Source organism: Lycium ferocissimum, chromosome 7 (genome assembly GCF_029784015.1).
Source record: "Lycium ferocissimum isolate CSIRO_LF1 chromosome 7, AGI_CSIRO_Lferr_CH_V1, whole genome shotgun sequence".
Taxonomy (NCBI): domain Eukaryota; kingdom Viridiplantae; phylum Streptophyta; class Magnoliopsida; order Solanales; family Solanaceae; genus Lycium; species Lycium ferocissimum.
This window is the reverse complement of record NC_081348.1, coordinates 32,317,190-32,341,381: the sequence shown is the minus strand read 5'-3', so window position 1 is coordinate 32,341,381 and position 24,192 is coordinate 32,317,190. Positions and strand designations below refer to the sequence as shown.

Genomic DNA, 24,192 nt, shown 5'->3' with positions numbered 1-24,192 from the left:
GGACTATTTTGAACCTTCTCTCACAGTTAAGGGACCATTTATGTCCTTTTCTCTAGAATAAGGTCTAAGTTGGTAACTACCGAAGAAGAAGAAAGAATTATGTTTGTTTATTGCTGAGCATATAATATTTGAGTTTAAGTTTTGTACACCGTCAATTTAAATAAGTTTTTATACTATTTGATCATCTAACGGATATCTAGTAAGCCTTCATAAAAATATGAGATTTAAAATTTTGATAAAAATAAGACAGATTACCTGTTACGACATGTATAGATGACCTAATTATATAAAAATGGTTTACCTTAATATATTTCCATTCTTCCCACTCTTTAAGGAAAGTCAACAAGCAAGAGAATTTGAAATGGTCCGTTATTAAGAGAGCGGAGAGAAGGATATAAAGCAAGTAACTAGTTGAATATATATCTTGGATGGCATAGCTCTTTGACATTTGCAGAGACTTCTTCAATTTTCCTTTGTTGGAACATGAAAATTAGAGATACATACTACCTTTACCTCTTTAACAATCAAAATTTGGAAACGGAAAGTGCATATATCAATCATAAAGATTGTCTAGAATTCACGTGCCTAATTTATCTAAAATTATTTGATTAGCGATGGCTTTTGGCCTTAGTAAACAACTTGCACTTTCTATAGATAGCACTCGGACTCGGTCATTATGCAAATATGATTGAAGGCATCCAAAGGGACGACGTCCAAGTCAAATCTGAAGGGAACGAATAAATATTAGGATTCAACATTGTAACTAAGATCAAGTAAACAAAGAAATATCTCATGAACATCAATCACACATACAAATATTCGTGAATACTTGAATATTTATCGATTCTTAGATCCGTTGTTTGTTGCCGGAAAACTTTTTCGTTATTTGGATCAGTCTTCTCTTTATGTGAACAGAACCTAGTTAATTATGCCATCCTATTTATTTGACGTCTCATTTGTCAAGAATAATTAAATAGGAGGCACATAATCATCTTAGTCTGTGAATAACAGACCACCCACCTCCAAATGACGTATACACCTTTGGATAGGAAGGTCGAGTTCTAGTAAATTTATACAAGGCATGTGGATGCACGCTTCTTTTCCCCCATAAAAAAATATCGAAGTAGTTTAGATTCTACACTGACCTTTAAAACAGGGAGAATATATTATAATTATAATGCTAACAAAGACTAATTAATGAATTACACAATTGATTAGACGACCAATTTACTAATGTATTTCCGTAATAGCCAACGCCCTTTACGTTAGGCTTTCGAATCTAAATGAGAGCAGAGCACCAGGAAATTGCACCCAATAACTCTCAAAATAGGCGGTCTTAAATTTCTGACTCCGCTCGCCCCGTGGACAAACCTCCAAAGTCCAAAGTCAACTTCTTGTTAGATTTCTCCCTGATGTTGTCCAATGGACAAACCATCAAGATCAAAAATCAAAACTTGTAAACTTGAAGTTTCACCCATGAAATAACAGGTCAAAAGTTCAAAACTTGTTAAATTGCTCCCTGATGTAAGAAATCTAATCAAACGCTTAACAAGACACAAGCACCTTCATGCAACGTTAGAACTCTCCTTGGATTAAGATATAAATTTGGCACTGGGAATGTTTTTTAAATGTTATGTTTCTTGTTTGTAGGAAACGAACATTCTGCACATTCATTCTTTAGCTTGTTGAGCTATATTATACTCCGTGAGGTCATGAAACAAAAAACAGAACTTTGAAACAAAAAACAGAACTTTCTCGTTTACTTGTTACCAGAGACTTTTGTGGTCTGTATCTACTGGATTGTTACATAAGCTTAGTGCTCCGAGCTGTCACTATTTGCAAAAGAAACATAAGAGGAGCTCCACAAGCATTCTACTGAATTAACAAATAACAATTGATGAACGTTTCGAAAAATGTTTTGTGCTAACTAATTAGACCTATCAGCTTAAAATTGGAAGCTTCCCTAGATGCCAAATTACGAGTTTCTTCCTCAGTGACAGACACTAGTCTCGATCTCCATTTCTTAAGTTGCTGTTTTATTATAGCGATGTGATAGTGGCTCGTATGCAGTCTTTTCAAGTCTGGGTTATTTTTTATTGACTAACACATCTTTCTGCTATTTCGGTTTAATGCCTAAGACTCGAGAGAACTAAAGCAGTGCATCAACCACCAAAGGGCTAGATTAGGATTGATTTATGCATTAAATTGTACATGCAACTGACAGAAATGCCAATTCACACAGGATGGTAACCTCAGGATAATCTAGATTTATACATTAACAGGGAAGAATACGGGACAAGGAAATGAAGGAGACATTTGAAAGGAGGCCCGACTAATCGGAATATTTTCTTCCAGAAGAACAAACAAAATTGAGGCACCAGCTACCAAGGACTCCGCAAGCAGCAATATGACTAGACCACTCTGACTGTCCTTCCTATCAGATAAAGGAAACCGCAATGGATTATTGTTTCCATGAAGAGAACAAAAACGAAACAAATGAAGGTTAAACCAGCGTCAAGTTAGATCAGGATAATAAGTGAAACGAACATCAAGCTCAGATACACACTGCTAACCGAAGTTCGGAAGTACTACTTATCAATAGATGGATGATCCAATTCATCTTCTTTTCTTCACTTGTAAACTAGGGAAAAGAAAAAAAAATTGATCTTTTCTTCCATACATTCCAACTAGAAATCCCTGTTCCTTTCTTCAATCACAAACTTCAATTCGTGTCTGGTTCAGTTAGATCTTGAAAATTGCACGTGATATTGGTGCATTGAAAGGATAACAAATTACTGTACAGAAACCAAAAAGATTTCTAAATCTACTTTTTGAAGTAGAGAAAAAATCCAAAGAAAACTCATTAGCCACTTCAATTCAGTTGACATCTTATACTCCAATTAGGCTGGATGCGTGGACAATGGTATTTGGGAAAAATTATCAAAGTGGCATCAGAATCTATGTTGCAGACAATATCGAAGTACACAATGATCAAATAAAATAGATCAAAGAATCAAACCTTACCAAGTACGAAACCATCACATTACTGCAAGCTTTGACTTGATGCTAACTACTTTTTCTTCTTACCACCACCAGCCTTTGATTTCTTGTTAGCACCTCCTTTCTCAGCGGTCTGAGCTGTTTCCTGTGACCAAATAGGGCATCATATTAACGAGATCCCATCTTTAGCCAAAGATTCATCATTTAGGAGCACACCCCTCTAGATTTTCATTCTTCACAAAAAATTTTACTAAACAAAAAGCCAACGTCACAAATAGAAAATAGTACCAAGAGTACATAGCTTAAAATATAGTAACTGCTGGTTTTTTGAAATTAAAAAAATGGAAGTTGATGAAACAACTTCCAGCACAAAGTTGGAAGAAATTTTGCAAGTTGCAGTTCTCAACAACATTACCCTACTCCCCAACTCAACTTATGTAGTCGTTACTTTAAAATTGATGTTTGTGTGTTCAAAAAGTAGTTCATGGGACACAATTTTTGGGAGGATGTATTTCAGCTGCACCACCTGTATCTTCATGAATAAACAATTTCTATTCTAAATCTTCTCCAATCAATTTCTTTCCCACGGGTTCAGTATTCACTACTCAGCACAGCATTTTTAGCAAAAGTAGTACCTAAATAAGAGCATTTTGAACTATGGCAGGCAAGAACTTAGAGATCAAGGTTTATGAGGGGTTTACAGCATTATGTGCCGAAGCAGACGTGTCTGGATAACGGCACGGAGTAATTTGATCCCAATTCTAAAGATGGGAAGATTGGTCTGCCAAGGACCCCGGGTCTGGATTGTATAGAGAGTGTCTTAAACTTGGTAACGGGAATTGGAGATACAAGAACACATTTAGTTCCCTGTCAGCCAACGTACCAAAAGTTATGGGAGGAAACCAATCATAATTTGGAACAAACATTAACAAATTCTATATCTAGCATGGGATGCTTTTTGGACTCCCGGTGAGCCAACCTATGGAAAGTTACAGCGGCAGCCAATTAGAATCTGGAACAAACATTGACAAATTATACATCTAGTATGGGCATGCTTTTTTGGACAGGACTGCCTGCAATTTGTATTCTAAAAGAAACAAACATTTTGGGTTATAGAAAACACTAAAAATGAAAGATAATTGATATTCTATCCCAAGATATATAGCTGATTTCCAGAAAGATCAACATAAGATGCACAAGATATGATTAAAAAGAAAGAAAAAACAACATAGCCAACTGCTGTTCTCACCACACGTAATTTCCAGGTGTTAATCTAGTGAACTGAACTACTCATATATAACCCCTCCATCTCAAATTACTTGTGTTTTTCATTTACACGTCCCTCAAGAAGATAACAATTAGTAGGGGTGCTTGACTATTTTACCCTTATTTATATCTTAAGATATAATCTCTCGTCATTGAATATTTAACGGGAGCTTAGTGCACCGGGCTGCCCTTTTTTTTTATGTGTCAATATTGAGATGTTTGTAGTCTTCAAGAACAATTGCTACAAAAGGTAAAATAGGAAAAAACTAAATAATTTTGTCTTCAACTTCTAAAATGACACGTATTTTGAGACAAATATTTTTAGTAAGGACGACAAGTATATTGAGACGGAGGGAGTAATGTATAAATGATAACATCATCCAACTCTCCATCGCCAAAAAGGAAAAGCAATGCAATAATGTTGGCTAGCATTAAATTTTTTCCTCACAATTGATTATTAAAAAAAAAAAAAAAAAGATAATTGTGACATCACACTAAACAAGGGTCAGAAAGTTAAAATAACAGACCAAAAAGAGATGCCAGGGAGTTCAGGGGCCCTATTTTTCTTTTCTTTCTTTTTGTGGGAGGTGGGGGCTGGGGGGTGGGGAGGACGGGGGAGGAGAGTGGAGGGAGTTCATGAATGGTACCTTTCTTTTAACTGGAGCAGATGTGCTAACTGGTTTAAAGAATGATTCTAACCTGTTCAAAAAAGAGACGGCACAAATTCACAAAGCAAAACTCATGGTTAGAAGATACCACAAGAATCACAAATATACTAGAACATCATATATATATATATATATATATATATATTAGTCTTTTACAAGCTGAAATAGTATTAAAGGGCCCATGAACCACTTTTTAAGAAGTTAAGGGAATGATAATCTTTTCCAACATTATTAACCGTCAACAGATTTATTCTAAGCAATTCATACCTCCCCTGAGAAGACTTGTTCTTAGCTGTTTTGATCTTTTCTATTGCCTGAACAAAGAAAGATGCAAAGTAGTTCATTGTGTCCTTTTAAAAAAAGCTAGAAGAAATCTTTCTGTCAAATAGTGGCAAAAGGTTGAATGGGAAAGGGAAACGCACCTTCGTAACTCTATCAATGTTGAATCCATTTTCCTTTACCAGAAAGTTAACCAACCCCTAATAAGAATAAAATATAAAAAAGAAAATTCTGTTAAAAATCATTAACAACCAATCAAAAAAATCAAAACTTTCTCAGGTAAACGATTACTTCTTCATCCGGAGCAGCCCATTTTAGTTCAGTGTGCTCATCATCTGTAACAACTAATGGTTCCTTGAAGAGCCGCCTAGCCTCTTCATAAGGCCAATCATCAGGTATTTGATATCTGCAATAGCATCAACAATGAAAATATTTTAAGCAACACATGATGTAATCGTGGTGTATTCAACTGCCCAAATAATAAATTAAATAATGTTACAGGCAAGACCACCCACTCCCCCAACCACAACCCCAAAAAAAGGTGACAGAGAGACAGAAGAGATAGAGAAGAGGGAGAGTTCTCAAAGTATTTCAATTACATAGGTTTACTTTTCTCTTTGATTCTTTTTTTCGTAACAGAGAAATCCTCGAGGGCCAGAGGCATATGGTTCGAAACTAATGGGCCCGCACCACTACCCTTCTCCACTTAAATACCAGGCTTTTGTTTGCAGCAAACCCGTGGCATAAGCCTAACCACACATCACGAGTTGCCTTTTTAATTACTACACCAAAGCTCTAGGGGCTCTCGAAAATTTAACTTCACAAGAGACCATGTATTCTGCGATAAATTATAAATAAAAGGGCAGCCCGGTCTAGGCTGTGTACAATAGATCCAACCTGATCCAGGGACTCCACAAGTAGCAGGAACTTAGTATACCAGGATGCCCTTTCTTTTATAATTTATCTTACAATATATGGTCCCTTATGAACTTTTAACTTTCGAAAGTTTACCCGAGAAGAGTATGCTAAAATGTTTTAGAACATTGGGTATTGTCTGTGGAGGAAGTGTACAGTCCATCAAACAGTGCTAACCTATAACCTCTCCAGTAGCAATTGCACTAAAAGGTGGAAATCCTTTTTTACATGTACGACAAGCTCTTTGTGGCTTGAGAAACAAGAGAAATCAACTAGCTTCAGTTTATGTTCATTTTATCAGGATTCAGGATACCTGAACACTGCTAGCAAAGAAGAGCTAGTTAACACCCAATGAATGCATGCATACATATCTGATGAGCTCAGTTCCATAAAACATCAAATGAAGTACCTTTCTTTGTTAATATTCTCCAATATGCTCTCCATTGACCCATGTTGGCGTACAAGCTTCAAAGCAGTCTGGGGCCCTATGCCTATTGCGTAGATAAATGATTAGATACCGAAAACTGTTGTTCAAATCACTCAAAATCATATTAGTTTCAGCATAACCACATGGAGTTTAAACGGTTCCTAGATGCTAATGTAAGATTGATTATATGAAGGCAGGATCTGGGGGCTGGGTAAAACTTTTGCGAAGTGCAAACCACAAAAATGGCACTTACTGTAGCATAATTGGGAACAGATATTGCAGAAGGAACACGAGGAGGCATAGGGGACTAAACCGGGGGGTTGGGGGGTGTTAAGGTATCTCAATTTCCACATGAAGGCTGGAGTTTTAACAGTGCTTGGTTATTTACCACCCTAACCCAGGAAGCAAAGATGAGAATAGAAGACAAGGATGCTACTATATTTTGACAGACTGTATAGAAGGCTAGAAGCACACGTACATCTCCATTACAACAATCAAAGCACATATGCATTAGGGATCGGACTTATATACTTATCCCCAAAAAAATGGAGGCAGAAGCTATATGAACTCTTAGATTACTGCAATCTATATAATGCAGTAAAATGATTTTTTTAGACAGGGATCTAACTGACAAGCATGGTACCTCGGATGCTATCGCAGTAATCACATCCACAAAGAATGCACAAGTCTATGAACTGATCCATACTAAGTTCGAGCTCCTCTAATACCTGCGATACATATATCAAGAGATTATACACTTGACATCAAGACATCAACCAAAACAGTGTTCACGACCATTTTACCTTGGAGATATCAAATTCCATCACTGGTATCTTTTTGGAGCTAGGATCCATTAAATGGCGAAGAAACTTTGGAGCTCCAAAAGTTAAGGAATCCATATCTTCTGAGGCCACAGCATAGACCTGACAAGTAGAGGAACTCTTTCTCATCTGATACTTATCTATTATGATGCCCAACAAATGACTGGGAAGTGAAAAATCTGACTCAATTACACGTCACTACTCTTCAGATAAACATTTCATTGTCAACCCCCACCCCAACCTCTGAAGTTTTTATTATAGCATATGTGCGAAGGACTATACATACCATGAAGAAACTTAATTTTGAAAATGCAGGCCCTAAATATATCCTTTCAAATATTATAGATTAGATATTCCAACGATATGAATCATCAAGTAAGTTACCAGGTAATCTGAGCATTTCATAAGTGATATTTGCTCTAATAGACGGGCATAGTACTAAGCAATTAACTATTTGACAGGGAATACATGCCTTTTCTGCCTTGCAAAGTGCAGCACACTGAGCCTCCGCTTCAGAAGGAGCCTAAGGAAACCATCAAGGAAAAAATTCAGACTTTCTATCACATTAAAACTACACTTTGCAGACATACCATTGCATGTAAATTTCGTGCATTAAGGTGCAGTGAATGCCACTTGCCATCTAAAAGACACCCTAACCAGATTGTCTATACGGACTCCCAACTCACCTCAATAGCAGGTACCCCCATCAGTCTGAGAAGCTTTTTGCAATCATCATTGTGTTGCGGTGTAACCTGAAAATCAGATATGTGCCATTCAAATACATGCATAGGTTTTGGCTAAATATAATGTAAAAAGAGGGGTAGAATCCAAACATTTAGGGAGGTCTACGAGCCAAAGCATATTTATACAAATAGATATCCCATATTTCACAAGAAGTCATTTTCTTCAAAGTCTCAAACATTTCAGTGGTATTAGTAGCTACTATTGCAGCAGACGCTTGCCAAACTTAGAAGACAAAAGTATTAAAAAGTTATTCTAGAATTATCGCCGAGTGTTGAAACTTCTTTTCTACTCAGAACCTGCAATTCTATGTTGAACAAGGTTGTAAATCATAACTCAATGGCAGAAAATGGATACAAGCTTTGTAGTTTGAGCATATAGGCCACCTGCTTCTGAAACTGTCTATACAAAATATATTAAAGAGTGAAGCTCAACAGATTATGTGTAAAGTGTAGACAAAGGTGCTTCCTTTTCTTGACATTATTAGTTCTCTCTGCATCTAAAGCTGCTGGACTTTTTCAGCACAGTTTTAAATCTTGTATTTGTAGATAATAGAACAATAGGAGTTTAACCATCTACTATGCAATAAGATCAAAGGAGCAGTAGACAAATTGTATTTCTGATATTACACAACTAACAAACTTAAAACCAGTTGGGGAAGTCAAGGATAACGAGTAGCACTCATAAAGAATAAAACATTTATACGCCCACCTTTACTGTTCTCTTGCTGAATTTTTCAATATCCTCCTTGTTGCCAGCCTGTAATCAGAATGCAACTATATCAATTACGTGAGCATACACACAGATGAGGAAAAATAAGAGGTTGACCAAACACATAGAACATGTCATATACTTTCCTCAATCCCTTTCCTGCGGTAGAGGGTACAGGAAATTAAATTTAATTAATAATAAGCCCAAAAGAGGTACTGAAAATATATGATATATAACTATCAAACCTCTGTAGCCTTAGCCAAGTCATCTGTGGCATCTTCCCTTCTAGAGTAACTGCATAGACAAGAAACAGTCTGAAAACATGAATAAACAGGCAGGATGCCATGGATATAATACAAAGAGCAAGGGAACTAATAGGTACCGTTTTGCAAGTTCTTGTTTCTTCAAATCAGGGGGCTTCCCATCGAAAACATAACTGTTAATAAAGACATGAAAATTACTTAAGAGGAACAAGGTAATAGAGGGACAATAGGAAAAGTACGAAAGCTTAAAGCAGCAAATTACACTGGCTTGATTCCAGCTTCCAAAAGCCTAATTGTCCGCGAAAACATCCCAACCAAATGACTGCAAATACATATAGCCATCATAATCAATAAAAGCTACAGTTTTGTAATGTCGATTACAAAGTAGAACCGAGTAAAGCAAACCTAACATAAGTAACTATCTAAATGAACTAGAATAGCAGGTACACAAATATTTCCTATTTTACTGTTTAAAGCAACAAATAGGCCACAAAATGTTACTCCTCCTCATTTTATATAGACCACTACAGTACTACTAATAGTAGAGAAACAGTTTTCCCTTTGACTACCATATTTAAAATTCTTTTTATTAAACAACTATGTAGATTATACTCCTCATGTTCCAGTTTATGTGACACACTTCCTTTTTAGTCCGTTCCAAATAGAATGACACACTTCTAAATTTGGAAACAATTAATTTTACACCTCCCATTTTACCCTTAACGAGAAGCTTTTACACACAAATGGTTTGGCATATTTAAGACCACGAGTTTCAGAAGTCTTATCGTCGCACAAATGCTATGACATGTTTTAGACCGCGAGTTCCAAAAGTTTGTATTTCTTTCTCAAACTGTGTTGATTCAAACTATGTCACATAAATTGGAACTGGGAAAGTACTACTTCTTATGTAGTTTCCAAATGTGTAAACTTTTCTCCAGTGTTTTAAAAGGCGGGGCGTTTTATATATGCCTCGGCGAGGCGTAAGCGCCGAGGCACAGGGCGTCAGCCCCACGAGTATTTAATTTTTAGTATTTCATAAAATAATATAATTACAATAAAGATTTTTAAATAGGTAAAATTATATAAAAAATAAAAGAAAACGTAAATAAAGGAAATATTATATATATATATATATAGAGAGAGAGAGAGAGAGAGAGAGAGAGAGATTTTATATATATATATATATGGAAATATATTATATATATATATATATAGAGAGAGAGAGAGAGAGATTTTATATATATATATATATATATATATATATATATATATATATATATATATATATATATATAAAAAAAATAGATATGCTCGATCCTCACAAAAAACTAATCAAAGCAATCCATTATACGCCACTTACAACTTGTAATTATATAACATAATATTACAAGTATAAAAAATACAATGAAATAAAAGCTATTATGAAATGCAAATCAACTCTAACATCTTAACTTTCAAATAATGAAAAAATCACAATTTCTTAAAACAATATTACTATTCATTTTATCTCCCTATAAGCAAATAATCGATAAACTTTACTAGTATTATAATTAAAATGTAACTCCTTCATGAATAAAAATAAAATTACTTTCAAATAGCGAAATAATAAAATATGATAATTTTGATACATAGGATAAAAGACAAATAACAAGTGAAAATGCACAATTCGGCTATGCATTTTTAAAAGAAATATTAAGTAATATTCACCCTCACGATGTTCTCCAATAGTAAATATGCAATACTACGAATTGTTATTTAAGTTACACTCAATCTTCTTATTTCTATAGATGAAAATCTATTAAGAATCATTCATTTGTTAAAGAATTATGAGGATCAACGATTTTAATTAAGGAATTTAACATATAATTTGTGTAAGAACTGTTAGGCGAGCCCCGAGCATTGGGCGTTAGGCGTGTTTAGAGCGTACAGTCGGGCGCTTAGAGCGTAAGCCTCACAGAAACTAAGCCCCGCACATAAGCCTCGGGGCGTTTTGCCAGTGCATCCTGAAACTGCCTTTTAAAACACTGCTTTTCTCATAAAATTAAGAAACCAATATCCCAATTTAGACTCGATCATTCGTGAGTCCAGAACCTATATGCCCCAAGAAAAAAAGGAAGGAACAAAAATACTCCACAAAAAAAAAGTTCCATAAATAACTCTAACGCAAGAAATTCCTGCACTAAAGGTCTTCCTTTAACGCAACAATTTCCTGCATTAAAGTAGTCAATAATTCACTGAATTTTCAGTAGATTCTACTGCCCATCCGTACTTGATTTGATGTAAAGTTGCATGGTGCAATAATTTTTTGCGTTATATGATACATCTAAGCTCATTCAAACTCTATTTAAAGCGGATTTTGGACTAGGGAAAGACTCATCCAACTCGTAAATTAGTAAAAATGGAGGATCCTCCACTTGTTAGGGTTTCATTGTTTTGGAACGGGGAGATTGTTCATGATGCTAATACTATGCGCTATAGTATTCCACCTAAATACCATATTAGGTTTCCACCTGACCCAAAATACTCAAGATTACTCAAAGCCTTATATTGTAGAACTAAAGTTAATAGGCGAGATTTTAATTTATCTGTAATAGGGAGATATCCAATATCTTTTCCACCGCAAGGTTTAGTCAATTATGGCGAGTGGAATATCATAGACGATGTCTCTTTGACTGATTATTTGAGGGCGCTGGATGATTATAGGGACTGTATCACTATGAACATGTTTGAATTGTATATCGAGAAGATACCTGCAAATCGTCGGGAAGCCCCAACCAGAATTCGTTGGGGAGCCCCGGCTAGAATTTGCCAGAAAGTCCCAGAAGTTTCGTCTGCACCTCGTCCTGAAGTCGCTGAAGTCTGGCCTACTATGCTAACACTTATCCCGACATGAGTTCTTGACATTTTGACGGGTCAAATGTCACTGGAAGCTTTAAGTCATCAATTTAATCAAACTCATAGGGTAGAGTGTATTATCTTTATTATTATGTGTAGTAAGTAGCATATGTTTATTATGGTAATAGTAATGTTGTTTGTATTTTTTAGGGCTTATACACCTGATACGTGTAATATCAGGCAGTCCTCTTAGTCAGGATGGATGAATCAAGTTGGAACACGCTCAGCCTATCAAACTTTCCAAAACGATGCTCCTTCCTCAAGTTTCAGTGCAGTTGATTATTATTGGTAGGTTTGCTTTTGAAGATTAGATAATATAAATGTTTTGATGTTTAGCAGTTAAAATACTTTACCTGCTTGTGTTTGTGTAAAGAAAACTTTACGCAAAACGAGCCCGTGGTACCAAGTGTGGATCCTTCCTCAAGCCCCTGCAATGTTGATTCTTGACGGTAGGTCCATCATTTTGATATACCTATATACAGTATTTTGATGTTTGGTAGCTAAAATATTTTACTTATTTTCTGTAGGAGAAGACCTTTACTTGATGGTGTTGATTATCCGAATCATATAGAAACATCAGAGAGTGATAGTGACGACATACCTAATGCGGAGGTAGCAAATGATGAAGTCCCTTTCTCAGCCTCTAAAAGTGAGGATGATATTCATCCTCAAAGTCAATTACAACAGTTAGAATCGATGATGCAAAGTCTGTTACACCCCAGCAAATCAAGTGCGGATTGGCAGTAGAATCTACTGAAAATTCAGTGAATTATTGACTCCTTTAACGTAGGAAATTGTTGTGTTAAAGGAGGACCTTTAGCGCAGGATTCCTACGTTAAAGGTACTTATGTAACTTTTTTTTATCCGGCATTTTTGTTCCTTTCCTCCTTTTTTTAATGACGAGGGAACCCCACAGCCGCTACCCTTCGGGTGAGCACACGGTAAACCTTAAGGAGCAATCGCCCGCAAACCACACAGGAGAGATAACCCGCACTAGACAAGCTCGACCCAAAAGGCAAATCCCCTATTGTCGTAGGCAGGAATTTTCAAACCTAAGACCTCCAGTATGGAAGTCCCATGCTCAACCAACTTAGTCACCCTTGCGGGAGTTCCTTTCCTTTTTTCTTGGGGCATTTAGGTTCCGAACTCATCTTTCGTTGCCGTTCTCTTTTAAACGGACGGAGTAGAACGTGTTGCACCTTAGTCACCAGAAATCATCACAAATTACAAAGAGCAAGTCTATGTTACAAACATAATATACTCCTTCCATTTTATGTTTGTCTGGTTTTGACTTGGCGCGGAGTTTAATAAAGTAAAGAAGACTTTTGAACGTTGTGATCTTAAATTAAAATATGTTGAAGTACCAAAATGCACTTTAATCTTGTGGTCTTAAGCATGTCACGTGGAAAGTTAGAATTAAAAAATGCCATAAAAGAAAAGTAAGACAAACAAACTGAAAGAAGGAATACCTAGTAGTTTCCCCAGCTTCGTTAGTGAGCATTTCCGTACCGCTTCGTCCTACCACAATCTACACCGCAACAATTCACAATTGAATTATTCTAGTAACTCCATACATGCATTAAGATAGAACATATTATGTACATCAATGTGTATATACAGGTAAATGTACAGACCAGGAACTGGTAAATGCTCATACTAGCATCGATGGCTATTTTACGGCCGAAATAGCTCTCGAATTTTTGCTCTTTCATTCCACTTGGAGCATTGTCAGCCAACAGCTTCATTAAACCCTAGAAATTCACAAAGAAACAGTTCAGTTTATGAAAATGAAAGAAAAAACTGATAGATTAAACATTACATATACCTTAATTCCCATTTTTAGATAGAAATCGGAAAGCCAATGCTAGAGAAAGATGAAAAGAACAAGGTATAATTTCTCAAAGGGTTGGGTACTAGGGTTTAATCGTTTCCCGCCTCTTTGGTATATATATGTGTAATACTACGAGTCTTCTGCTCCCCTCGTTCAATTGATGTGAATCTATTTTCTTTTTAATTCGTGTCAAAATGAATAATCGCTTTCTTAATTTAGAAACAAATTCACTTTATGAAATAATTTACAATTACATAAATATTCAAGATTTATTTTGAATCATAAGTTTCAAAATTCTTCACTCTTTATTAAATATTGTGCTCAGTCAAATGAGTTCATAAATTGAAACGGAGGGAGTATTATACACTTGGTTTGTTCCTATGTTTCGAGTTTAATATCTTTTTTAGCCGAGCTTTTAAAATCAGCTTTTTAAAAAAAGTATTTTTTGTCAAAAACAATTTATGTTTGGTCAATTAATTTAAAAAATACTTTTGAGCAGTAATTAGCATTTGACTAAGCTTTTAAAAAATGCTTTTAAGTATATTTTTCTCAAAAGCGCTTCCGGAGAAAAGTTATTCTTTTAGCTTCTGAAAAATTACTTCTGCTACTCCCCAAAAGTGTTTATTTTCTCCCAAAAATTTAGCCAAATATCTCACTTTTTTTAAAATAAAAGATTTTTTGAAAAAATAAGCTTAGCCAAACCGAAAATAATTCTCAGAATTTTCCACTTGGTCTGGTGACTCGACATGTGAGAAATGTGGAGCCCACCGTAAAAAACCCCATTTCATGTTACTCACACAAGGCAGTTCGTGAGTAGCACGAGCCTCGCACAATACAATTTTGGTCCTTGATTAAAAAGGGACTTTGAAGAGTCTTTTATTATGAATTATGTTCTTAACAGTCACATAGGTTAATGAGGGGTGATAGAGCGGTTGTGGACACCCTTGATGAGATTGACTAAGCGATTATGAAAGTGAGAGGCCACTATCTTTGGATTTAGTGGTGAATTTTAGCATCTTTAAATGCGATTGAGCCAGCGCCCATATCAAATCGGCTCCGCCATTGCAGAACAAGAACTCATGTATAATACGAAGATGGATCTTATATTCATATTCAAGCTAAAGGTTCAAAGCTGATTAGCTACCTTTAGTTATGTATTATATAAATACCCAAAATATCATTCGTGCGCTAGTGAGTCCATATATTATATTATAATTAAATAATAAGTGGGGGATAGTTAATATATGTAATATAAAAGTATTATTTTATAATAATATATAAACAATTGAGAAAGAAGGAGTTCAAATTCTAATTTGTTTTTGTCCGTTGTCTTCAGTTGGTTTGTACCAACTGTTGTGTTCCTTCAAAATTAAATCTAAACGTTGCCTACTATTTTTTTAAAGGGAAAATTACGTGGGCTCTATACTATAAGACAAATATTACTATCGTTACATACATTATCAAATATTTACTAATACTACCAATAATTTACCAATTCTACCAGAAATTGAAACTTCCCTCATCCCCTTTTTTTAGCCTAATTTAATGGTAAACATGTTTACATGATTACATCTATACTAGTTGTATTTTACTCAGTTAATTATGTTACACACACACTTTTTTTTTCTAGTATGTCACACACACACTATCTCAATCAGATTCTACCTCACAACTGTACTAAATTCGCTCATTTTTAAAACTTTTTCTCAAAATTCTTGTGATTATCCTCTCAGGAACAACCATTTTCTCCTCTTCTATAACTTAATAATTAGTTTCATATACACATATCATACCCAGTTCATACACAACTTCACATACATTTCATATACACAGTTCATACAATTAATTAGTTTCATATACACGGATCATACACACTTCATACAGAAGTTCACATACAATTAATTAGTTTCACATACGTATATCATACACAGTTCATACAAAAGTTCACATACAAATACAATTCACATACACAGCCCATACAAAGAAAAAAATTTAATCTATGCAATTTAATAAAATCGACCTATTGTTCAGCACTTAATGGTCTCGTGGGTTTTTTACTTGAGAATTAATAAATCTGTTTTAATAGATAATGATGATGGTGTGCAATCCCTTAAAATAATGCTATAAAAGTGGGAGTTGTTTCACGGTAAAACTGTATGCTATTCATATTTATCTTACTTTATGTGTTTTTGGTAATCAAACCGTCAATATTTTATGTAAAATCGATTTTAATGGTAATATATGTAAATAACACTATAATATTACATGTATAGGAAATTTTCCCATTTTTAAACTCTGTCTACTATTTTTAAAATTGAGAAGATGCATCTGTTGAGTAACAATAAAAGGTTGTTTGGCAGTAGCCAATAATTTAATTACGAAAAACAGAAAACAACTCTCTGCTTCATCTCCTACTTAAACATTCTTTGTCATTGCTTACTAACTTTCATTCTTTCAAATCATTAATTCCTTTGCGTTGAGTTCTTGTGGTTGGAGAAATCAAAGAGTGCAACTTTGATTTCTAGAGTAAGTATTGTATTATGGGGATAGACTTTTTTTTAACCATTTATACTGTGTGGAGGAAATTACTATCCTAAAGATAGTTTCCTGAAAACGCCTTGCTTACTCGTTCCTTAATTTTCTGTTAGAATTATATTGTTTAGTCTTCACTCCATTGGATTATGTTCAGCATTTTTTCTACAACACCACGTGGGTCTCTAATCAATGCCACTTAACATTTAAGACAAAAGAGCCACATAGTTGCTGAAATGCTCACCTTTTTGGTCATATTAACATAAATGCCCTTCATCGTACGAAGAACCTACACTTATTAATAGTCTAAATAAAAAATTGACTCAAATTTTTAATAGTTGTTACGGGTTTTTTTTGGTGGTCAGTTAATGACACATTTTAGAGCTTTCAAACAAGAAAATTATCTAAGCAAAATTCCTACTTCCCATATTGCATCACTTGTCATTTGTGTGAAATTCTCGCAAAATTAAAAGAGCGAGAGTATGACCTAACACTTTGTTATATTGTAACACTAGTAAATTTACCCGCACTTCGCGCGGTTGTTAGAAAAATAAAATAATTAATGTCACCCATTGATCAAATAGTTCTTCATGACCTTATCTTGAACTATTACAACGATTACAACAGATGAAGTAAAAATGTTTTTACATAACTCCTTCATATTACTATACTATTAAGAAACCAAAATACTCTAAATAATAAATTTTAATAGTAAAAGTTTAAAAATATTATTTATATTAATTAAAAAAGCTTTGAGCAATCAAATGGAAACATTGATTTGTTAATTTGCTCGCAAACTTACAAAGGGTGGGGAAGGAAGAAAGAGAGAACAATTAATGAATAATTATATAGTATAAGATTTTTATTACATATAATAAAGAGTGGAGAGTTCCCAATCAAAAATTAAGCTATTCATCATTAATGGTCACATCGAGCCTTTTGGTGCTTCTATTGGAATTGTTGGTGCTCCGACAAATATGACTTCAAAATTTTCAACTTGTACTTCAACAGGGCCCCAGTTGTGCCACTTTCTTGGTTTCTCAGTTCAGCACCAACCTAAACTCGCATCTTTTTAACAAAGTCTCAAACTCAGCCTGCAAAATCACTTGGTCATTGGATCAACCAGTCCTTACAAATTGATTAACCTTCAATGGTTACTAATTAAAATCAAGAAAACAAATCTTTGTTAACATTTGGGAGACGCTCGAATTTATGCTTCCATGAGAAATTTTTGTCTAAGGTTTGATCATTAAAACTACACTTGGATCAATAATGCAAGCAAATATAGTTCTAATGTCTAAGGTACAAACCTTATTAACCATCTTCAATTATGAAAGCACAAATATATTTAATTTTTTTTAACAACGGCTGATACCATAGAAATTGATCAAAAGGAAAATTTAAAGTTGGAAGCTGCAACAAAATCCGAATTAATGTTGTCCTTTGCTTGGAGCTAAGGCTTGGTTTGCATGCCATAAAATAACAAATGGTATAGAAAATTTGAATAAAACATTGTTATCTTTTTTCATGGCAAATATGGGTCAAAGGAGTATTATAAAAAGACTTGAAAGGAGAAATAAGGGCGTAGTGATTTCTCCAATTGTTATTTTCGTCACTGTTAATCTGCAAGAAAGTTTAGATGTAGAAAAACAAGAAGGCAAGATCACAAGCACTGGGAGGAAAAGATACTAATCTGTAAAAAAATAAAAAAAGTAAAAATAAAAGATACAAATCTGCAGGCGAAATGATGGCATCGTCTCAACACTGCTGCAAAGCCACGTCAAAAGAACGATAACCGTAGCCCCTGCAAAGCAAAGATCACCGTAGAGAGGAAGAAGCAAGAGAAAAGTATTGGGTTAGGGGTACCGTAGAGAGGAAGAAGCAAGAGAAAAGTATTGGGTTAGGGGTTAATCTTACACTTCGCAGACAATCTTGGAGAAGAGATAGTGGTTATGTTTGAGAGAGTAATCTATATATATATATATATAAAAGAGACCCGGTGACGTGGCTCTCTCACAGATCAAGATTGTCATTTATCTTTTCTCTCAATTTTTTGGCCATATTTCTTTTCTTTTTTTTAAAACAAACGCTTTATTAGAAGAGGAAAAAAAAACAAGAGTCACATCTTTAATTAACTAAAACAATTGAACAGTCATGTCTTAAGCCCTCCGTCTCTTCCTATTCTTACACCTAGGCCCCAGCCAAGATTAACTCACAATTCATATCCATGGGCCATGGCTGTTAGAGTGCAAAGAAAGAAAGAAAATAAGTTGACAGATTTACAAAATGGCTTTAATTCTCTGACTTTGGAGAAATTGTCCGAGCATCACGGCGGATTCTCATATTGGAGATCAAAATTATCAACATAGAAATGAAGAAGGTTGAAAGGAATAAAAAGCAGAGCATTCAACGAAAAAGATGAAAGAAACAGATGTGACTTCGGAGAAAACTAAGTTAAGTTTCAAGTTTGGGGATTTTGAACCAAGTCAAAATAATCAAAAGGGAAAGAAATCTGTAGAGATAAGGACCGTTGATCAACAATATGCTGGACAAGATCTAAACCATACGGATATTACATCACAGCCATATCACAGCTGGATGAACGCGTGACTAGCACACATAGAGAATATTTTCTTGTTAGGCATAAACAAATAGGAATTAGACAAGTGTAAATACTAGTATTCTTTCTTATTTATTTTCTGCATACATAGACTTGTATAAATAGTGGTATTTGGTACAAATCAATGCACAGAAAATTCTTCCATAATTTTCCTATCTTCTTGTTTCTAATGTGGTATCAGAGCAGTGAAGCTCTTCGATCCAATTTCAATTTTCTCTTATTTCTTTTTAGTTGTTTCTTCACTTTCTTTCACTGAGCAATGGCAGGAGATGACAACACTCTTGTGCAAGTTGTCCCTCAGGGAAACACAACTCAAATTGATCCCAGTAACATTCTTTATATCCATTCTTCAAATTCACCAGGGATGAGTTTGGTGAATTTTATTTTTGATGGGAGAGGTTTTCAGGGATAGAGAAGAACCATCCTTATAGCACTGTCTGCTAAAAACAAACTTGAATTTATAAATGGTACCTATAAAATGCCAGATGCAGATTTATCAGAATATCAGGCATGGAGTAGATGTAATGATATGGTAATCTCATGGCTATTAAACTTTTTATCAAAGGACGTAGCAGAGATTGTAATCTACTAAAAAACTACAAAGGATTTATACACAGATCTGGAACAAATGCTTGGACAGTCAAATAGAGCAAAAATTTTCCATCTACAAAAAGAACTAAGTGATATAGTTCAAGGAAGTACTGATGTTGCAGGTTACTACACCAAAATTAAGAGGATTTGGGATGAATTGGACTCTCTAAACACAGACAATCAGTGCAGCTGTAACTGCACCTGTGGAGGAAAATTTAAGCTAAGCAAATCTCTGGAAGATGAGAGGCTAATTAAGTTTCTCATGGGACTTAATGACAACTATGCTTTAGCTAGGAGCAGCATTCTAATGATTAAACCTTTACCCAACCTTAATCATGCTTATTCATTACTGTTACAGGGTGAAAACCAAAGGGAATCACATGTTAATGCACATGTGATTATTGGTTCATCTATCTTTATGGCAGGAAAGCAAGGACATGAGACTGATCAATCTAATGTAGAAATTCAAGGATATGCTGCTAACCAAGCTTATGCAAATCAAAATGTCAAGCCAAACAACCAAGGAGGATAGAACAACAAGGGCGAAAGGTTCCCAACAAAACAGTCCAACATGTTATGCACTTACTGCATGAAAACATAACTGGGAGAAATGTTGGGCTAAACGGCCCAAAGATACTCTTAACATGATGTAATATTATCCGCTTTGGGCCAAGCCTGCACAGTTTTCCCCAAAAGGCTTCACATCATTAAGAGTATCCAACTCCTTAAAAGTAGCTCCTTTTTCTTTCCAGCTACCAATGTGGTACTTTGTTCGCACAACCAACAATCTCCCCCTCGAACTAAGTTTCACATGACTCATTACGGGTCAGAGATTCAATGTGTCAATGTGCCATCCACATCGTCAGAGTATTTACGGTCACCGAATCCTAAAGGCTGTGTATGTGTCTTCAAAGCTACGGGTAAAGGTTGTAAACCGGCCCATAGACGGGCAAAGGCACTAAGCCGGGCCCCACGCCACACTCCGCCATCTTTATACTCGTCCCGCCAAACCATTGGCTTTGATACCAGTTGTTGGGCTAAACGGCCCAAAGATACTCTTAACATGATGTGATATTGTCCGCTTTGGGCCAAGCCCGCACGGTTTTCCCCAAAATGCCTCACATCATAAGAGTATCCAACTCCTTATAAGTGGCTCCCTTTTCTTTCCAGCTACCAATGTGGTACTTTGTTCGCACACCCAACAAGAAATGCTATAGTTTGATTTAGTTTCCACTAGATTTCAAATTCACTAACAACAAGCCAAATAAATACCAGCCTACCATTAATAGGAATGTAGTTTCAACTGAAGAAGAAGTGGCAATGAACTACAACTCAAACTTAGGAGATAATATCAATCCATTTCCCACTAATAATCCTTTTCATACTAACAATCCATTTCTCGCTAAAGAAGAGTACAAACTAGCAATTTAATACTACATGGGAAAGAAAGTGGCAGAAGCATCAACCTCTGGAGTGCCATTTGATTTTGCTGCAACTGGAAACATAAATGCAGTTGAATATATAACTTACACACTTGCTTTTACTTGTCTAGCTACTGTAAATTCTAGCTATTGGATTGTAGATTCAGGGTCATCTAAGCACATGTGCTTTAATTCTAAAGTTTTCAAGTTTTTGACTCCTTTACCTACTCCTATGTTCACTATTTTGCCAAATCTGTCAAAAGTAAACATGACACATAGGGGAAGTGTCACTATTTTTGCTAATATGATCGTTGAAAATGTTTTATATGTCCCCCCTTTCAAATATAATCTATTATCAATTGACAAATTTGTTAAACAATTCCAGTCAATTCTCTTATTCACTCCTACTGGATGTCTCTTGCAGGCCGCTTTTATGAAGAGGGCTCAAGATTTTGGTAGACCTAAGGATGGGGTCTTTCTACTTCAGCTTTCTAGATCTACCAGCAGTTTATATTTTAAGAAAAACTAGAATGTAGTAGTTTCAGAGGATCGTCATAAGTCTATGTTTGTTTCTTTTTCTGTTCCTATTTCTGTTCAATAAAAATCTGATATAATTCTGTGGCACAAATGATTATGGCATTTGCCCTTTCATGCAATGAAAAACATTAGTTTCGTTAAATCTTCCTCTATTCCTAAATGTTCTTGTGATATTTGTCCCATGGCAAGGCAATCTAGGTTATCTTTTCCTTTGAGTCAAGTTAAATCTAAAAGAATTTTTGAACTCATTCATATTGACACTTGGGGGCCTTATAGAGAACCTACTCATGATGGTTTTAAATATTTCCTTACTATTGTTGATGATTATAGTAGGAGAACTTGGACTCATTTGCTAAAAACTAAGAGTAATGTTTTTCATGTACTAAAAAATTTCTTGGCTATGGTGGAAAGGCAATTCAATCTTAAAGTAAAGGTAATAAGATCAAATAATGCCCTTGAATTAGGGAAAAGCATTGTTACTTCTAGTTTTCTGTCTTCAGAAGGGATTATTCATCAAACTAGTTGTATTTCTACTCCACAACAAAATGGAGTTGCGGAGAGAAAACATAGGCATCTATTGGAGGTATTTATAATTTAGGGCTTTGCTTTTTCAATCCCAAGCTCCTATCATTATAGGGGAGAGCGTTTGTTAACAACTACTCACCTCATCAATAGAATCCCTTCCAAAGTTCTCTATGGAAAAAAACACCTTATGAAGTTCTATTTCACTGTAAACCTGCTTATGAGAGACTAACAGCTTTTGGGTGTTTACTGTGTGTTTCTACTCTAGCTTCTAATAGGGGGAAATTTGAACCTAGAGCCAAATCTTATGTGTTTTTAGGATATCCAACAAATCAGAAAGGTTATAAATGTTTAGACCTAGACACTAAGAAGATTTTTGTTTCCAGGGATGTCTATTTTCATGAGGATGATTTCCCTTTTGCTTCTCTTACTAAAGATCAGCCAACTGTTTTTCCTTCTACTTTCCAATCTTCCGGACCTAGTGATGATTTAGATAATACTCACATTACATCTTCCAATCCTGATTCTACACCTTCCCATTTCTCAACTGTCAAGTACTCTAATGTCACCTAGTCCACCATCCATACTTTATCCATCTCATTCTTCAAATTCTTCTACTCCAAATTTTGTTCATCTTCATCTAATGTTCCTCAGTCACCATTTCAACCTATTTTTTCTCACCTGGTACTCCATTAAGAAGAACTTCCAGAGTCACTAAGCAACCAACCTATCTAAATGACTATGTTTGTAATGATGTTATCCTTACAGATGTTACTAATGCCTGTTTCACCACTCCAGTCAACCCTTCCATTTTTTCTTTTTTAGCCCTATCCCATCGGAACCAACATATTCTCAATTCTATTTCTCAAATTTCAGAACCAACTAGTTATCATCAGGCAGCTAATCACCCTGGTTGGAAAAAAGCTATGGATAAGGAACTTGAAGCACTTAAAGAACAATGATACTTGGGAAGTGGTTGTTTTACCTCAAGGTCAAAAGGCTTTACCTTGTAAATGGATTTACAAGGTCAAGAATTTATCAGATGGTTCCGTGGAAAGGTTGAAACCTCAACTTGTTGTTAGAGGTGATACTCAAAGCGAGGAGATTGATTATAATTAAACTTTTTCCCTGGTTGTTAAGATGACCATAATTAGGTGCCTTCTTGCAGTGGCAGTTAAGAAAGGTTGGCCTATTTTTAAATAAGATGTGAACAACATTTTTTACATAGGGATTTACAAGAGGAAGTTTATATGAAGTTTCCCTTAGGTTTAACTTCCCCAAGTTCCCAACACGTTTGTAAGCTCAGAAAATCCCTTTATGGATTAAAACAAGCTTCACGACAATGGTATGCTCGGCTTGCAGGTGCACTCAGTTTTAAAGGTTATTCATCATCCCTAAATGACTATTCTTTATTTTTTAAGAAGTACGGGAATTGGTTACTTTGTTGGCAGTTTATGTCGATGACATAGTGATTACTGGAAATCATTCACAAGAAATTTCAGATATCAAGCAATTTCTCAACACCTAATTTTGTATCAAAGACCTAGGGACTTTACATTATTTTTTGGGCATCGAGGTTTTACAGGAACCACATGGGATAATTATGAGTCAAAGGAAATTTACCATTGATCTCCTCTCTGAATATGATGTTTCTCACATGGCTAAGGTTTCCTATCTTTTAGATCCTTCAGTAAAATTGGGTGCTGATTTTGGTCTTTTACTTGATGATCCCACCATTTACAGACGCCTTGTGGCTAAGTTAAATTACCTCATTCACATGCGTCCAGATCTCTCTTTTGTTGTGTTGATTCTTAGTCAGTATATGCAAAATCCTTGCCTTGCTCATTATTCCGCAACTTTTCGAGTTCTTAGATACCTATAAGACAACCCTGGTCAAGGACTCTTAATGTCTTCTAACCCTTCTTTCTTTTTACTTGCTTTTTATGACGCCGACTGGGCTTCTTGCCCAAATTCTCGCAGATCCGTTAGTGGGTATTTCATAAGCTTAGTTCACCTATTTCCAAGAAATAAAAAAAGCAAACATCAGTTTCACTTTCTTCTGCGGAATCATAATATAGTCCATGAGACGAGTAACAACTGAAATTACCTGGTCATTTCGCTTTCTTGAGAATCTTTCAGTTCCCCCATCTTT

At 35.2% G+C, this 24,192-nt stretch overlaps 1 protein-coding gene and 1 long non-coding RNA gene across 4 annotated transcripts; both read right to left on the bottom strand.

Moving 5' to 3' along the window:
- Positions 1–2,162: 2,162 nt before the first annotated feature.
- Positions 2,163–13,926, bottom strand: LOC132064438 (flap endonuclease 1). 3 transcript variants are annotated; one of them, XR_009416552.1, is made up of 18 exons: positions 13,812–13,926; positions 13,621–13,737; positions 13,456–13,514; positions 9,354–9,413; positions 9,211–9,264; positions 9,074–9,122; positions 8,829–8,876; positions 8,063–8,128; positions 7,849–7,899; positions 7,359–7,478; positions 7,199–7,283; positions 6,538–6,619; positions 5,505–5,619; positions 5,357–5,413; positions 5,202–5,248; positions 4,914–4,965; positions 3,020–3,145; positions 2,163–2,434 (listed from the first exon to the last, which is right to left on the bottom strand). XR_009416552.1 is itself a non-coding variant. In XM_059457417.1 (18 exons), exons 1-17 carry the CDS (start codon positions 13,821–13,823, stop codon positions 3,071–3,073), a joined length of 1,149 nt encoding a protein of 382 aa, XP_059313400.1. In that variant the 5' UTR covers positions 13,824–13,926; the 3' UTR covers positions 2,163–2,434; positions 3,025–3,070. The 3 variants fall into 3 exon arrangements, 2 of the variants coding, with proteins under 2 accessions (XP_059313400.1, XP_059313398.1); XM_059457417.1 differs by having other exon boundaries at positions 3,025–3,145; XM_059457415.1 differs by lacking the exon at positions 2,163–2,434 and adding an exon at positions 3,702–3,867 and having other exon boundaries at positions 3,019–3,145.
- A 3,250-nt stretch (positions 13,927–17,176) lies between these two features.
- Positions 17,177–23,803, bottom strand: LOC132064437 (uncharacterized). Its single transcript, XR_009416551.1, has 2 exons — positions 23,664–23,803; positions 17,177–18,153 (listed from the first exon to the last, which is right to left on the bottom strand). It is a non-coding gene; the product is annotated as an uncharacterized LOC132064437 (long non-coding RNA).
- Between the last annotated feature and the right edge of the window lie 389 nt (positions 23,804–24,192).

Excerpts from the sequence above, each read along its gene's own strand:
- LOC132064438 (XM_059457415.1), bottom strand. Across the intron at positions 5,620-6,537 it reads GAGAATATTAACAAAGAAAG|ATATCAAATACCTGATGATT; the intron begins GTACTTCATTTG and ends ATGCTATTGCAG. Across the intron at positions 4,966-5,201 it reads AACAAGTCTTCTCAGGGGAG|GTTAGAATCATTCTTTAAAC; the intron begins GTATGAATTGCT and ends TTTTTTGAACAG.